The sequence below is a fragment of the Arachis duranensis genome, chromosome 6 (genome assembly GCF_000817695.3).
Source record: "Arachis duranensis cultivar V14167 chromosome 6, aradu.V14167.gnm2.J7QH, whole genome shotgun sequence".
Taxonomy (NCBI): domain Eukaryota; kingdom Viridiplantae; phylum Streptophyta; class Magnoliopsida; order Fabales; family Fabaceae; genus Arachis; species Arachis duranensis.
In genome coordinates this window covers 2,700,369-2,717,294 of record NC_029777.3, presented here as the reverse complement: position 1 = coordinate 2,717,294, position 16,926 = coordinate 2,700,369, and the positions used below count along the sequence as shown (strand labels likewise).

The window sequence follows — 16,926 nt, the reverse complement described above, 5'->3', positions numbered from 1 at the left end:
CATTCTGCGTTGGAATTTCAGAGTTTAATCATCTCACAAAATTCAAAGATTCCCGCAAGAAAACTTGTCCCCACTGTGTTCTTAGTTAGAAAAATAGCCTAAAGAAGAAGCAGCTGAAGTAAAAGAAAAAGAGAAAAAAGGAACTGTGTTTGGCTTTCGCTTTCTCTCATTAAGGCTTGCTTATTGTTATTGATGTTGAGAACGAAAGCTTTGAATAACAACCACTCTCTTCGTCCCTTCCCTTTCTCTAACGTTGTTCTTTCCAACAAGCCAAGTTTTCACTTTTTCTTTCCACAAAACCCACTCTTTTTCCCTTTTATTCCTCATGTGATTCCACCTTCACACCAATGGCGGACTCCACCAAGGTGCGCTTGGTGCGCTGCCCCAAGTGTGAAAATCTCCTTCCTGAGCTTGCTGATTACTCTCTTTATCAATGCGGTGGTTGCGGTGCTGTTCTTCGAGGTACTCTTCTTCTTCTTCTTCCTCTCACTTTTGCTAAGCTTCGGAGATTTCATGTTCAATAAAATTAAGGTAGCTCTGTTACGATAATCATGTTGAGTGCCCCAGTTGATTCTGATTCTGATTGTGGTTGAACTTTGATTTGATTTGCAGCGAAGCTTAAAGGTTATGTAAGTGGCAGCTTGTCAGAGAAGTCTGATGAGGGAAAGGTTGGAGGAGATTCTGGAAAACTAGAAAATTCTTTGGAGAAAAGCATAGTTGCTCCCACTTATACTTCAAATGTTGATACTAAGCCAGATAATGGATATGAGAGTTTGGCGACTCAATCGAACGAGAAAGGGGTTTCTGAGAATGGTGTTGATGTCAGTGGCAGCAAAGATCAAGTGGGTAAAGCAATAGGAAGGGAAGGGGAGGAGGCCGAGTCTCGGGCTGGTTTCGACGAAGGATCATCGAAATTCTCTGGGAGAATGTTTAGCCGGCGAAATGGAGACAAGCCTAGAGCTGATATGGAAAGTGTGAGATTTTCCACTTCAAATCATCCTGATGAGGGCACTTCAAATAGCTATTCATGGAGGAACCAGAATGGTGAGCAACATCGAAGCGAGCTTCTAAGGAAGTTGGATGAGTTAAAGGGCCAGCTAGGTAAATCTTCTGAAGCAGTTAGTGACTCAAAAGAGAAGGTTGAAAGGATGATTCCTCCAGATCCTTGGTTTCCGGATGGATCATCAAGGCTAAAAAACAGGACTTCAAGACAATTTTTTGGCACTGACAAACATGTTGCAGGTCCCCCATACTTCAATTATTGCCATGATCCATATGCTTATACTAGCAGTCATGAAATGGCTATGCCCAACTTCCATCCTGCAATGCATAATCTGAATCACATTCCTGGATATGGAGATCCTTATGCATCTCAAATGCTGAGGAGAGGTCCACATCAATTCCTACAACAATCAATGCATCCTTACTTTCCCGGACGCTATGTTGATAGTAGTACAGATTATGAACCATACACACATAATGCAATGCTTCACCCACCTTCTTGTTCTTGTTTTCATTGCTATGACAACAAACGCAGAGGTCCAGTGCCTAATAGCAGATTTCCTGATACCCCAAATGATCCTATGTTATACAATCACGACATACCAGGTGCATTTGGTCCACATGCTAGAACTGCCATTCCTCCAAAGCAGTTGCATAATAGATGGCCTAGTGAGATGAGTGGTTTTGTGCGAAGCCGTCCCCGAAAAGTAATGTTAGCTAGTGGCAGACAGCATTGCCGTCCCATAGCCGGTGGTTCTCCCTTCATTACATGTCATAATTGCTTTGAGCTATTGCAGCTGCCTAAAAAGGTGCTGGTTATGTTAAAGGGTCATAGGCAGAAAGTGCGATGTGGAGCTTGCTCCACAGACATAATTTTTACTGTCATCAACAGCAAGCTAGTTGTTTCTCCTCATCCGGAAAGGGCTGATGATGGCTCTAATGAGGTTGTAAGTAGGAGGATGTTTCATCCACGTGGTCACATGAACAGGAGTGGTGTTAACTTCTCTTCTGATGATTATTCTGGTTATGAGTTCCACTCAGTAGACAGAGTTGCAGGCCCAAGTTCAAATTCTAACAAGTCCCAGGATATGCAAAGCTTTCATTCTTCATCTCCCAGCACCTCTGAAGACGAAAATAGTCTAGAAATGATGACTGCTCCAAGTGATGCAACTAAGGCCATTAACAAAGGCTCTTCCTCTCCTCCTGCTGGCTCACCTTTGCAAGAGTATTTCGATTACTCTAACAATAATTATGCAGTAAATCGGTTTGGAAAAGGCAACCGAAGTAGTCGGTCAGAACAAGAGAAGGCCAAAGTTGACAAGGTTACATCACGGCAGAATTCTCTAAAGGAGGCAGCAGTTGCAACTGAGATGGATGTCCATGACTATTCTAACACTGCTGTCTCCCTGGATTCTAGAGATGATCATCCTAAATCCAACAAAGGGACTGACTCATTCTTGGCAAATATTATCAAGAAAAGCTTCCGAGATTTCTCTCGATCTGGTCAGACTGATGATCGAAGCAAAATCAATGTTACTGTAAATGGGCACCCCATTTCGGATCGTGTACTTAAGAAGGCCGAGAAGCTAGCTGGACCAATCCAGCCTGGAAATTATTGGTAAGTATGTTTTTGCAGTCAACTATAGATATAAATCTTGTGCTTATTACTTATATTGTGTACTAATGGATTTGCCTTTATACAATTGCTTATTAGGTATGATTTTCGGGCTGGATTTTGGGGTGTCATGGGTGGACCTTGTCTTGGAATAATTCCTGTAAGTTCTAGCACTTTGTTTTCTCTGGTGAGTGTATAATACTCCTAGTGCAATAATTGTAACCAGTATCTTGAATTTGCTGGCAGCCATTTATAGATGAGTTCAATTATCCTTTGTCGGACAAATGTTCCGGTGGAAACACTGGTGTTTTTGTAAACGGTAGGGAGCTTCACCTAAAAGATTTGGATTTGCTTGCTGGAAGGGGACTTCCCACTGAAAGAGACAGATCTTATATCATTGAAATTTCTGGGAGAGTCCTGGATGAAGACACAGGAGAAGAGCTAGAGAGCCTTGGAAAGCTTGCGCCAACGTAAGTGCTTTGTTTCTGCTGATTCTGTCCTTGTATTATGTAGTAACTTATCTCTTTCTATCTAATGTTACTTAGGATTGTTTTATTAATTATAAGATCTCTCTGGTTTATTAAGGGATGTTGTGCAATGCTTGTTTTACAGTATGCCTTTTTTGTCTTCTCTCTTCACTACTTTATCTATCATATTTTAAGTTTGATTGCTGTTTGAAGGTGGTAGACGAGACTTATCTATCTTCATTCTTCACCAGAACTAAGTCTTACTTCCTTTTCTTTTTAACTAAAAAAAAAGTGCATAATTTCAGTTTTGTTTGCTTATTGCTCAAATTGTCCTGGTGTTTGATTCCTTATATGATTGTTTACACCACAATTTTATTTTATTTTTACAGAGTTGAGAAAGTGAAGCATGGATTTGGCATGAAAATACCTAGACCAGCTGCATAATCAAATGTAGAAACAAATACTGTTGTAGGTTTGGGAAGATGAATTTTGTGCCTTCCTTGTGAACACTCCGCAACGTTATTTGGTATCAGAACACTCAACTAGTCTGGAAATGCTTACAAGATTACTTGAAATTGAAATCCTCCTTTTTGTAGTGATTTTGTTCATGCTCATGAAGTGGATTTAGATTACATATTTATGTTTATTAGAAAAACTGCATGAGGAGTTCTGAGATTGATAATGTCAAGAAGCTTTAGGAGTAGTTCCTGATTGAGCAGCAAGGCTTGCATCTAGTGTAGAATTTAATGTATAAAAATTTAATTTATTCCTTTGAGTTTATAATAGTAAATTTGTAGTGAACCATGGAAATTATATTTTAATATGATCTAGAATTTTTGAAAGATTATTGTGAATTATTTTATCATAAGTGCATGCATTGGTGACATGATTTTGAAGTGTCATGTGAAGTGCAGTGTTAGAGGGGACATAACAGTATAACACATTACCCCTTTGTTGTAACTTGTAGAGTACATTATAAGCTGGTTATAGAGTTGGAAAATAGATTCCTTTTGTTATGGAACCTTATTTCCAACTAGAAAGTAGGGGAAAAAAAAGGGAGAAAATAAAGAAATCAAAAGGGCTTGTTTCTTGTTAGTGTAATCCAACCAGATGTATGTATATCAGGGTGCCTCCCCCATCTTTTTTTTAATTAATTTCTTTTATCTAATACAGTATTATATATGTATGTGACTATGCATGCATGCAGCATCATATGAAGAATTAAATATTATGAAAAGAAGGATGCATGATGAGATGGCATTGAGCTTTGGTGGTTCACTTTATTTTATTGATTCCACTGCAAAGCACATCAGAGTCAAATGGCAAAGTATTTATATATTATAATGAAGATGAGATCTCTTGGGACATGAAGGTTGTCTACATAATTAACTCATCATAGCTCTATAATTCTCTTAATTCATAGCAACATTTGGTCCCCCACCATAGCTAAAACATAAGCTTTTTCCATGCTAATTACAGCTTCATGAGTGTGATTACTATTAATCTATTATATCTGTTACCTTCTTAATCTTGTCTTGTGGTGACTTTCACGGTGTTCCCCACTTAGTATTTTGACATAGCATTAGCATCGTTGTAAACCTTGATTAATTAAAATTATGAACCTTATTAAAGGCATATGGGATCATGTCTAACAAGAAGGGAGATTATGCTGAAATTGCATGCATTATAAGTTAATTGACGTGCATAAAAAAGAGAAAGAATTGGAATAAAGTTCGGAGAATAAAGGCATCAACGTTAGTTTAATGTAAACGTTAATTAAAGAACTTCTTGATCTGATTAGCACTGACATCCATATAGCAACCCCATAAAATCTTTTTACTGCAAAAGCATGTAAAGGAAAAGACACGGAATCAAATATCCATAAAATCTAAAATCCGTAATTAATATAGCTTTGATGAATTGATGTTAATAAACTAAAAGACACGCATAAACCAAACGAATAAAGAGAGTACAAGTAGCCAGCCACATCAACAGCAATATTATTCAATGGCATATATGCCATATATGTGGAAAGAATATATTCTGAAAAAGCAAAAGTTGATTGAATATCATGTAATGGCTAATGTCAGCTGTGCTGTTTATACATCAATCCACTAACCTTATGATATGAGCTCTATAGAAATATACATTTTTCAATATTTTTAAGATAAGAACATAGGAGAGGAGAGGGGAGCACATGGCACGTGACATGACATCGATCCATGAAGAGTTAGGACTTAGTACTAACGCCAAATATATAAAAAAAATTCACCAACCCATATAGTGTGTGTTTTATTATGGATGATATATATACACAAAATGACACACATTCTTTCTCCCCTTCCTCTGCATCTGAAACTGGCAGGGTGTTACTAATGTCCTTGGAACGTTTCACCATTTGCCTTAGCTTTTTCCCTTTTCTATTTCATTTATGGTATATAGTTTTAGAAATGAATTATTTGTACAAATTTCTACTACACAAGTATATACCTTGTTTTACTCATTTTTAATAGATTTTACCAAGTGATAACTTTTAAATTCAGAGAATTTCTGGAATTAACAATAGGTAATCTTGAGCTAAATTCCATTTTTGAAAAGAAAATAAACATTAAGAAAGAGAGAATAAAAAAGGGATAGGCGTAAAGACTCCATTGAAACTGTTTTAACAAATGGAGTTGACGACTTTTCATTTCGCGTAAGGAAAGAAATCCTTTTGTACAAATAGAATTTTCGAAATGCTATACAAAAATATGTATATAGACTTATTTATGTATTTGTATTGAAATACTATTTTAATTGATTAATGAATACACTAGTAGAAATTCCTATTTTTGAATCCTTATATTGTTTTACATATTTTTAATAGATATTTTATTTTTTTAATATATATTCTATATTTACAACTGATTTGGTGTCTAATTTTTTATTATACGTATTATAGTCGTTTAAAAATTACATCTACCTTTAATATATTTAGCTTTTTTAACTACTTAAAATATTAACCATGTATTTTCTTTGAATAGTTAAAGCGAAATTTAAATCTTAAGCATCTAGGGCTCTCTGGTAGGTGGGTCTCAATATATAGATTTACTTTGTTTAACAGTAGTATCTATGATTAGTTATTAATGTGTCTTAACAAAGAAGTGATCAAGTTTCTTTTCTTGTAAACACAGAAGTGAGGAGGAAGTAATATTATGCAGAAAAAAAGGTACTATGCATAATATATATTACATATAAGGAAAAGTATAGATAAATAATGAAAATATTAAACAATGTGAATACTGAATAATAGATATATCGGATGTTTATTTCACTAGGGGTACGAATGGTTATTTTAATATTAAAATTTAAATGATTAATTTAGAAGTATAGTGTGTTTTTATTTGATTAGTGGTTATTTATGTTGTTCAAGATAATTATTGTTTATCTAACACTCTTCATTTAGAAATAATAATTAAAAAATGGGTACCAGTTGAATGTTAGAGTCTACTTTAGCAGAGTAATTTTGTGTCTTGTGTTTGTTGTATTGTGAAGCGTGCTGCTGTTTTTAGCTGCAGAGTGTGTTGGGAAATGGTGAGATCAGAGTTGAAAAAGCAGAGCAACAAGAACCATGTGAATGTGATTGTGATTGTGTTGATGAAGCTTGCACTGTCATGCCTCTTGTTGGGTCTAGCCATCCACCTCCTCTTCTTCTTCTCTGATTCATCCCACAGTGAGCTTCTCCGTGCTTCAACCAACCAAACACAAACCGCCGCTAACAATAATGTGGATGAAGAAGAAGAAAAGTGTGATCTTTTTGTGGGAGATTGGGTGGCTGACCCATCTCCCCCACTCTATACTAATGAAAGCTGCCTTCTCATTGAAGATCACCAGAACTGCATGAGGAATGGACGCCCTGATTCTGAGTTCCTCTACTGGAGGTGGGCCCCACGGGCCTGTGGGCTACCCAGGTTCAGCCCAACCAAGTTCCTTCATATCATGAGGGATAAATCATGGGCCTTCATTGGTGACTCCATCTCCCGTAACCATGTTCAGTCTCTACTCTGCATTCTCTCCCAGGTACCCCATGCATAGTTGCATACAATATGGTTTTGCTTTTTGCTTTGGAGTTAACCATGAGTGTTAAAATAGCGAAAATGCTTAGTAACCAAATAAAATAAGTCAAAAACAGTTAAAATTTGTCTTATTTAGCATTTATTAATTGTTGCGACAACGAGTGAATGCTAAATAAGTAAAATTTTAGCTATTTTTTTTGTTTCCCTAGTATTACCGAATAGTTTTACATTGCTAAGATTCGCAAAAGTGCATTGCATTAGGTTTTAGAGACTAACATGGTTAGTGGCTTAGTAGTTAGTACGATAAGAATCTTGGACTCTTGTTTTGTTGTCGCAAAATAGTTCATTTGGATAGGTAGTCATGGTACTCACAAAATGTTGGTTGCATGGCACAGATAGAAGCAGCCCAAGGGGTGTACCATGATGAGGAATTTAAATCAAAGATATGGAAGTTCCCTTCTTACAACTTCACACTCTCAGTAATATGGACCCCGTTCCTTATCAAAGCAGATATATTCGAAGACTCAAACGGACTTTCGTCCTCTGAAATCCAGCTTCGTCTCGACACCCTGGATCACAAATGGACCAACCAATACCACAATTTCAATTACGTCGTCATAGCCGGAGGCAAATGGTTCCTCAAGACCGCAATCTACCATGAAAACGGAACCGTCAGGGGATGCCATTATTGCCCTGGAAAGAATCTGACGGAGCTAGGATTCGACTACGCATACCGCAAGGCGTTGCGGCAGGTCTTCCATTTTCTAACAAACTCTAACCATAAAGCAACCGTTTTCTTCAGAACTACCACACCGGATCACTTTGAGAATGGAGAATGGTTCAGTGGTGGTTATTGCAATAGAACAGTACCTTTCGAAGAGGATCAAGTGAGGCTAAGTGACGTGGATTCCATCATGCGAGGGATTGAACTCCAAGAGCTTGAGAAGGTGGCAGCGTGGGAACATGGCGTCAGGCTGAAACTTTTGGACACAACAAGATTGGCTTTGTTGAGACCTGATGGACATCCAGGACCGTACAGACAGTTTCATCCCTTTGCAAATGATATGAATGCGAAAATTCAGAATGATTGTTTGCATTGGTGTTTGCCGGGACCAATTGATTCATGGAATGATATTGTACTACAAATGTTGCTCAATGGCAGATCATAGTTTCACACAACGGACAAACTCATCCAACCAAATTGTTTTCATCTTATTGACGTAAAAAATTAGGTATAAATTCAGGTGTAATCGACATTACGTGAAGTTAATAGTTGAGAGGTTAGATAAAAATTTTTTCACCAAAAAATTACCAAATTTAACAAGTGAATTTTTGTGTTGCTTTAAACAAAGAGAAATGCTATTTATTCTTTAAATTTTCAGTTTTTTTATTTAAATAATACTATTTAATTAATTTAAATATCTACTTTTATAAAAAATTACTTATTTTTTAGTTTTTTTTTTCTTCTAAAAATTGAAAGATGGATAATTTTTAAAGAATTCTTAATTAGATAAAAGTTAAACAAAACAAAAAATTTTTAAATTTTAAATTTTTATTTTAAAGAATAAAGTATAATCTTTTACTATAAAATAGTTTTTCTCTCATATTTACTCTTAATCTCACTTTTAAAATAAATGATAAGAGATCATATTTTACTCTCTAAAATAAAATAAAAAATTTAAAAAATCTAAATCCAACAAGATAGAGAGACTTAAACGGTTAAATGAAACATTTTGAAAATACTTGGACTAATAAATACTACAAGAATAAAAAAAAATTCTGCAACGTTTCACAATAAATACAAAAATATTTTTAAAAAATCAGCCTAAATTAACTTAAAATTATTTTATTTTATATTTCTTAATTATTACTACCGAATATTAGATAATATTATATATCATAAGTGTATAATTTAATTACATGCATGAAATTATATAGATTAAGTGAAATAAAATAATTTCAGATTATTATCTCCTTACTATTACTGCAAAAAATATATCTACGTATTTTTAACTAATTTAGTACGAACTAAATCAATTAACTATCGGAAAAAACTACAATGATCAAATATGAGAAGAAGTGACAAAGCTGGTGATCTTATTATGAGTTCGTTTTATAACATGCATGTAATTGTTTGTATTTTCTAGACTCGACACGTTTATAATGATAGTTTGACTAATTAACAAGCTGACAATGACCCAATATCTATAATTCTAATCCAATCCACTGGATGCCTTCATAAATCATAATTATTGGCAATTATGATTTGTCGTCTCTTGAAACATCATAATCCAATTATTACTTATATAAATCGGCCACCTTTAATGGAGAACCTACTCATGACACAGAATTAGCATCATCTTCTTGGGAATTCGTTCAGCATAAACTTTTTTACATCATTCTTTCATCATTATAACGTGGCTCTTTTGCAATGTTATTAACTCCGAAAACATTATCATCAAGCCGTACTTACTTAATAATACTCCTATTTTATATAGTATAAAAAAATTTTCAAACATACTAGTATATTAGTGTTTCAATAATTTTTAACTGTCAATCTTAATTATATATATTATATATATTTTTTGTAATTAAAATTAACAGTTAAAAGTCACTAAAACACTAATATATTAGTATACTTAAAAATTTTTCTATAGTATATACTGCATACATGGAAAGAGTAGGAGGAAATTTTCGAAATTCATGTATTTCTAAATTATATTTATATTCTTGTAGGACTTTGTTTTCATGCCTTGTTCATATATAAGAGTGTTGGTACTTTTAGTTAATGTAACCTCAATTTTTTTTTATTAATAAATTTAAAAATTAACTACTTTTTAGAAATGGATAATATGTGATGAATTCCCATAGATTTTATTTGTATAATTGACTAAATTTCTATTTTTGAAACATATATAAAAACTCACGGTAACATTTTGGGATGATCCTCCAGCAAATTATGTCAACGTTTTCTGTTGTGTTCGTTCTCATTTCTCTTTTGACTTTTCTCAGCTAAAATATTATGTGAAATGATAATATGAATTCTTGTATTAGGAGGAGACAGCTCACATTAGAAAGAAAAGGTAGTTTCGGCTTCAATAATTATATTAACTTTTTCGAGAAAAGTAAATCTTAAAGTTAAAACAGCCACAAGACAAACGAGGTAGTCCTCAACCTATATAAACAGGAACATGTCATTATATTAAAAATAAGAAAGTGATGAAGCCAAAAGCTGAAAAGGTGGTGTCACTTGCCTAAAAGGTGTTTTACATTATCCTTAAGTTCCAATTGTCATTCTTGATTAATTGATTTTATTCTTCCCATTTTCACAGCTTCTTATCCATATATAACGCATGTATATATTATTATCTTTATCGTTAATTTTTTTTCACAGTATTCTCCAATTCAAAAAGATAAGGATTAATTAATTAATCATAAATGTAAAATTTTAATTAAAAATTTATTGTTAATCGATAAATTATGAATATTAACAAATTAAAATCATAATTAACAATGTTTAGTATGATTACCACAAAAATAAACATGCTAATTTGCGAGATTTTTTTTATTTAATTTGCGGCGATTTTTAATCCCCACAAGTTGCGTTACTGCAGTTTGATAAGAGGAACTCTCGCAATCCTTTTGATTTAATAAGAGGTTGAGGAATGAAAGATTGGCTGAAGTTATCTTATTCATTAACATTTCTGACACGATTTTTATTATAGGAGATGTTTAGAAAGACTATCACTAGTAGTACTTAAGTAATTTGTATACTATGCTTTCTGAGATTCTTCAATATGATTTATTGTCTTTCCATCTTAGTCACGAAAGGAAGAGCAATTTGAATAGTTTTGGATCAATAACAATTCTAAGGCTTACACGGCAAGAAATGAATATGAGTAATTAACTAAGAGAAAGCACGTGTGGAACATGAATGAGCAATGGTTGTGGATGGTTATGGCACTTTAAGGTGCCTAAAAAAAATCAAATGTTTTTGTAGCTTTGCCTTGATAATATTATTTCAACTAGGGTCTTCAGATGCTGAGATGGACTTGTAACCTTTAATTTTTATGAGTATATACTCATTTTAGTCTTCAAAGAATTTTAGACCAGATACTTTAGTCCTCAACTAAAAATTAATTACTTGATTGATCCCTAACAATTAATTATGTTAGTCACTTAGGTCCTTTGTTCCGTTAACTCTAATGGAGGACAAAATGGTCCTTGACAACTCTAACACAGGACAAAATAGTCCCTGACAACCTCTGTGCAAAAACAATACTATTCTCTGATTCTCTCCCAATTTTCATCATATCTCACATAACCCTAATAGTCTAATATTGCAACTTCAAGTTACATATGCATATTCTGCAACTTCAATATTCAAAAGAAGAAAAATTCTCAACTTGTTTTCAACTAATTCATACTTGTAACAGTCCAGACCACCCGCTAGCACTATATTATCCACTTTGGCACACAAGTCCTCACGGTTTTGCCTTTGACGATAGGGATGCTAGCCGAAATCCCACACACTCACTCGTCAAAACGCATCATGTGTTAGGGAGAGGTATCCACACCCTTATAAGGCATGCTTCGTTCCACTTAATAATGCTTTCTCCAAGACCCAACATCAAAGGTGTGATTCTCAATTGAAGATTAAAGAAGATTCTGTCATAATTAAATTCGAATTTGATTTAATTATCTTTTAATTCTAGGATTTAAATTATTAGGAGCTATCTTAATTATTCTGATTAAGATAAGATTTAATTTTTTAATTTGAATTAGAAGAAAACCCTAGGTATAAATAAGTGAATTACATTCACAGAGAGACACCTAGTTTCTTCGGCACAGTTTTATTGTTGTTTTTCCATCCACCATGAGCAACTAATTCTTCTGTCACAGGGTTAAGAGCTCTATTTATGATTCTATGAATTATTAATCTAAGTTTTCTTCTGTTTTAAAGTATTGCATTAATCTGTCTTATGATTGAGTGTTTCGTTCTTCATCCCTAAAGGATTAGTAATGTCGACAAGCATGCTAATTTCGTTTTGAATTTGTTTATTGCTTTGACAGAACTAATATCTGAATTATGCTTTAAAATTATTTCACATGACTTTTTGAATCGACTAGACATAATGGTTTTTAAAGTGTGCGACACAATAGACAATTTTCAATCACCCTAGTTTTGAATATGTGAGATATAATTCGGACTATAACAACTTTTGAAAATTATGTTTTCTCATAAAATTCAATCGGGCAGGACTAACTTGAATACGTGATATATAATCTGACCTAAGGACTATGTTTGAATCTTATGAGGAATTGAATCAGATTTTACACTTAACCTCTTCGATTAATTGATTGACCAAGACAATGGCAGTTGGTTAATTAAAGAAAAACTGAGGAGTCAAGACATTGAAAATCGGTTAATTAAAATTCATCGTGAAAAGATCTCTGCATGCTTTAGAATAGAGAAACAAAGTTTAGTTTTTCTAAGGACTTTAACATTTTCGAAACCCTTGACTTCTCCATTATATATTCTTTTTCAATCAACTACACGTTCACTTCACTGCCGTCAAGCAATCCAACATTCAAGCCTTTCAAGTTTTCAGCAAGTTTCAACATTCATCAATTCAGGCAGGTTTCGTTGATCTAGTTAGTTATTTAACTCGATATTTGTGTGCTCAATCCTTACATTTTTGTGGGAACGATATCCACTCATGGTAATATTATTTGAATGATCCAGTGCACTTGTCGGTATCCGTGAACTTTAATTTTTGCTCATCACAAAATGAGGTGAGTTTTTGTCGTCTTATCCGACCTTGTCCTGCCCTGATCTCCTTTAACTTCTCTACTACCTGTCCCATCTCTATATGTGAGTAGTAGACTACTCTACTCTAACCCACTTCTATGGGTACTCGCTTTTACTCTACTCGTCTTTATAATAATTAAATAATACTTTAAAATTTATATATTTATATATAAATTAATATGAAAATTTAAAATTTATACATAAATTAAAATATAAACATAAATTCATACTATGTTAAATAACATAAAATTATATAAATGTACTAAAACTCTAATGTTTTAACTTTTTACTGAAACATTTTAAAAATATTCGAAATATTGCTAATCTTAGTTAGATGTTTCCATTGATCTTCCATTGATTCAAATTTAGTTTATTAATAGTCAAGTGTTTCTGACCTATAACTTGTAATGTCCCACCAAGAATTTATCCACAGCAAGCGTTAGCATCTAACCGTCCAATAGATTAATAGAATCTTTGTTTAGACCACAAATCCAATGAGAAAAATAGCAATAGAGGAAATAAATACTAAATAACAAAATAAAAGCCACAGCCGAATAGAAATGCAAAAATTACAATATATGAAATTGCATCCCAACTATATGCTATTACTAGATCAATCGCCTGTATATTACAATATTCACAAAAATAAAAAGAAAATAACGTTTTACATATGATAGAATATTTAGAGAATTTTCTATGTACCTCTGTTAGAATTCAAATTGAGCCTTGATAGAAGTTGAATATGCTACTGACACCAATCAAGCAAAGATAGCAAGCAGCAGCTGCATAACATTATAAGAAGAATTTTAAGTATATCAAAAATACCAGTATTTTAGTTATTTTAACTATTATTTTAAATTATAAAAAATATATATAATATATATTAATTAAAATCAATGGTTAAAACAATTAAAACACTGATATTCTCAATACATTTAAAATTTTTCCAACATTATATATAGCTCCTAATGGCTATAGTTCTTACTATGGAACAGCCGCATTTAGAACCCAAATGAGGACTTGCACACTTCATTGCAACATCACCAAAGACCCATTGTACTTGCACATATATACCAAGCAAAATCACAAATTCTCAATCAAGCAATTAGAATCCAAATTAGGACATGCACATTTCATTTCAACTTCAAGCAATTGATATATTTATTTTCATATAAAATAATCTTAAAAATCAAAAATAAAAAATATCAGTATATAATATGAACAAAAATTAGTAAAATGCATATTAGACCCATTACGTATATAAATAAAATTATAGCACAAATTCACAACCATTAAGTATAGATTTAAAAAAATACATATTAAGTTATTCATAATGAGAAAGAGGAGAATTTATCTGCAAACAAAGAGATAGAAGAAAAAGATAGCAACGCGCTCAGAGAAAAAGAGTTCGATGACAGACTCACACAAAACTACAATGGTCACGTCTGACCTCACAGTGACGACAACCAAATGATGAGCTTTTGAAAGAAGAAGAGAAGAACTTAACAAACTCACAATGCGATGGAAAGAGAGAGAGAGAGAAACTTATTTAAAGGAAAGGGGCTCAACAGTAAGAAGACCGTGACGGACTCAACTGTGAAGGTAGACAGCAAGAGACTCAGCAACGACGACAATGATAAAAGTTGTGACAGCAATGGGAGCTATGATGTTTTTTGTAAAAAAAAAATAGAAGAAGAAGACTCGAGAGTTAGGTTGTGATTCACTGAATCTGTGTTCTGTGATGTGAGAAAGACAAATTTTATTCCTGAAACGTGTTTATATATATACACTCCGGGACGAGTACACTGTAAACACGATTCCGCTCTAGTCAAATATCATCATAAATAAAATCTGTTTTATCTCAAGTCAGATTATTACCCGTCTTTAATCGAGTAAAGACAGATCAGATATCTGCATATTCAGATACTCCTACCAATTTTATATATTATAAACAATTTTAATAAGGATTGACTGATTGGTTGTTCGGATAGATTTCTTACTAATGTTATCTTTAGAAGGAAGTCATTCTTGTTTAAAAGCGTGGTTAAAGTAAACTTTTTTGTAAAATTGATAATTTAAAAGCTTTTTTACTCATCAAAAACCACTCGGAAGCGAATTAATTACACTACTAAATATGGGGATTTAATTACCAAAATCATAGAGGTCCTCTCTAATAGAATTGGATTACTCAGATTATTTTGATACAACGGATAAGTAATGTTGCTGCTGATTTGATGACCAAAAAGACAATTTACCATCCTTAGAGCTTTGTTGTGTGAGTCTAGTCATGTCTTGAATCAGATATTACAAGCGTATTAACCCGTGCTATGTACGTGATAAGATTGAAATTATAATTTTAAATTATTTTGTTAAAACTAATTTAAATTATAATAATTTGATTAATAAAAATATAACATGTTATGTATTATTTATTTTTTCTTAATCTAATGTTAAATATATTAACTCTAAAATAATTATTAATTGGTTTTAGTAATCTACTTTCTTCAATAAATCAAACATATATACTTAATGTGACTATAAATAACTTAATAATATTTAGGCCCACCAACAAATTTTTATATGTTGTTTTACTCTCAAGTAAGAATATATCAAAATTAACTCAAAATAAATAATAAATTATTAGAAAATTCTAATGCACAAAATTCTCTAATAAACAATAAATAATTTAAATCTACTAAAAAATAACTCAACACTTTTCTTTGATGTCTGCAAAATATATACCTGAAATAATATTATATCAATGTTAGCATACAGCTTTACAATCATAGACCGTATTTATTATACATGACTCCTTCTTAAAAGTTATTCTACACACGTGTGCAGTCGGAAGATAAATTACTGGACTTTATTTTATTTTTCTAAATTATTATAATTATGCATTATTCATTAAATGCTAATTGTAATATTGTAATATAATTATAATAAAGATATTTTTTTAAAATAAATTTAGAAGAGAGAATAGTGCTTTCATTTTGGAGGAAAAATAAATTCATGAGAAATTGACACTCTTTCATTTTGGAGGAAAAATAAATTCATGAGGAATTGACACTTCACTTTTATTAGTTGATAATATATTAAATATTGATTTTATATAATTATTATAAAGATATTTTTCTAAATTAGTATAATCATGCATTATTCGTTAAATGTTAATTGTAATATAATTATAATAAATATATTTTTTTAAAATAAATTTAGAAAAGAAAATAGTGATTTCATTTTATAGAAAAAATGAATTCATGAGGAATTAACACCTCACTTTTATTAGTTGGAGAAAAAATCCAGTTTTAATATATTTTGTCATTATTATACATTTTTCTCTAATCATATATCCACTGTTTTCTTTTCTTTGTTTCAGCATTTTGAACATGGGTTTAACTTCTCGTAGTTCTCACTTCTCAACCATTCTATTAGATGTAGTTGATAACTATTGAAATTCTTCGATTAATACAGGAGAAAAATATATTATTATATGATAGAATTAATGTGAATATATTTTATTATTAAATAAACAAAGTTAATATAAAATAAAATTATACATAAAAAGAAGCAAAGAAAATAAAATTAAAATAGCAAAAATGATAAAAAAGATTATTTTTATAATTTTATTTTGTCATTTTTAGGTATAGAAGATTAAAAAATAGTAAATTTTTAACTAAATTAATTTATATTTGTTGTATTCAATTTAAAAAAGTAATAAATTATCTTATTTTAATTTATTCTTTAAATTTATATATCATAAAAATTAAATCAAATAATTAATATACATAATTTTAAATTGTGTGATATTTAAATATCTATTCAAATCAATTAGTTGATATAATTAATTCATCATAATAAATTGTCTTTAATGAGTTAAACAAAATAAAGCAAAAGCATGCTACGTTGATTCTATCATTAAAGGTAGGGGTGGCAAAACGGGTCGAGCCCGCTGGGCCGATCTGCTAAACCCGC

The 16,926-nt window shown here is 32.0% G+C and overlaps 2 protein-coding genes across 2 annotated transcripts; both read left to right on the top strand.

The window, feature by feature from the left end:
- Nucleotides 1–3,926, top strand: LOC107491961 (protein ENHANCED DISEASE RESISTANCE 4). The gene is made up of 5 exons (XM_016112906.3): nt 1–462; nt 613–2,620; nt 2,717–2,777; nt 2,864–3,087; nt 3,474–3,926. Exons 1-5 carry the CDS (start codon nt 348–350, stop codon nt 3,526–3,528), a joined length of 2,463 nt encoding a protein of 820 aa, XP_015968392.1. The 5' UTR covers nt 1–347; the 3' UTR covers nt 3,529–3,926.
- Nucleotides 3,927–6,634: 2,708 nt separating this feature from the next.
- Nucleotides 6,635–8,411, top strand: LOC107491962 (protein trichome birefringence-like 26). The gene is made up of 2 exons (XM_016112907.3): nt 6,635–7,143; nt 7,535–8,411. Exons 1-2 carry the CDS (start codon nt 6,655–6,657, stop codon nt 8,306–8,308), a joined length of 1,263 nt encoding a protein of 420 aa, XP_015968393.1. The 5' UTR covers nt 6,635–6,654; the 3' UTR covers nt 8,309–8,411.
- The last annotated feature ends 8,515 nt before the right edge of the window (nt 8,412–16,926 follow it).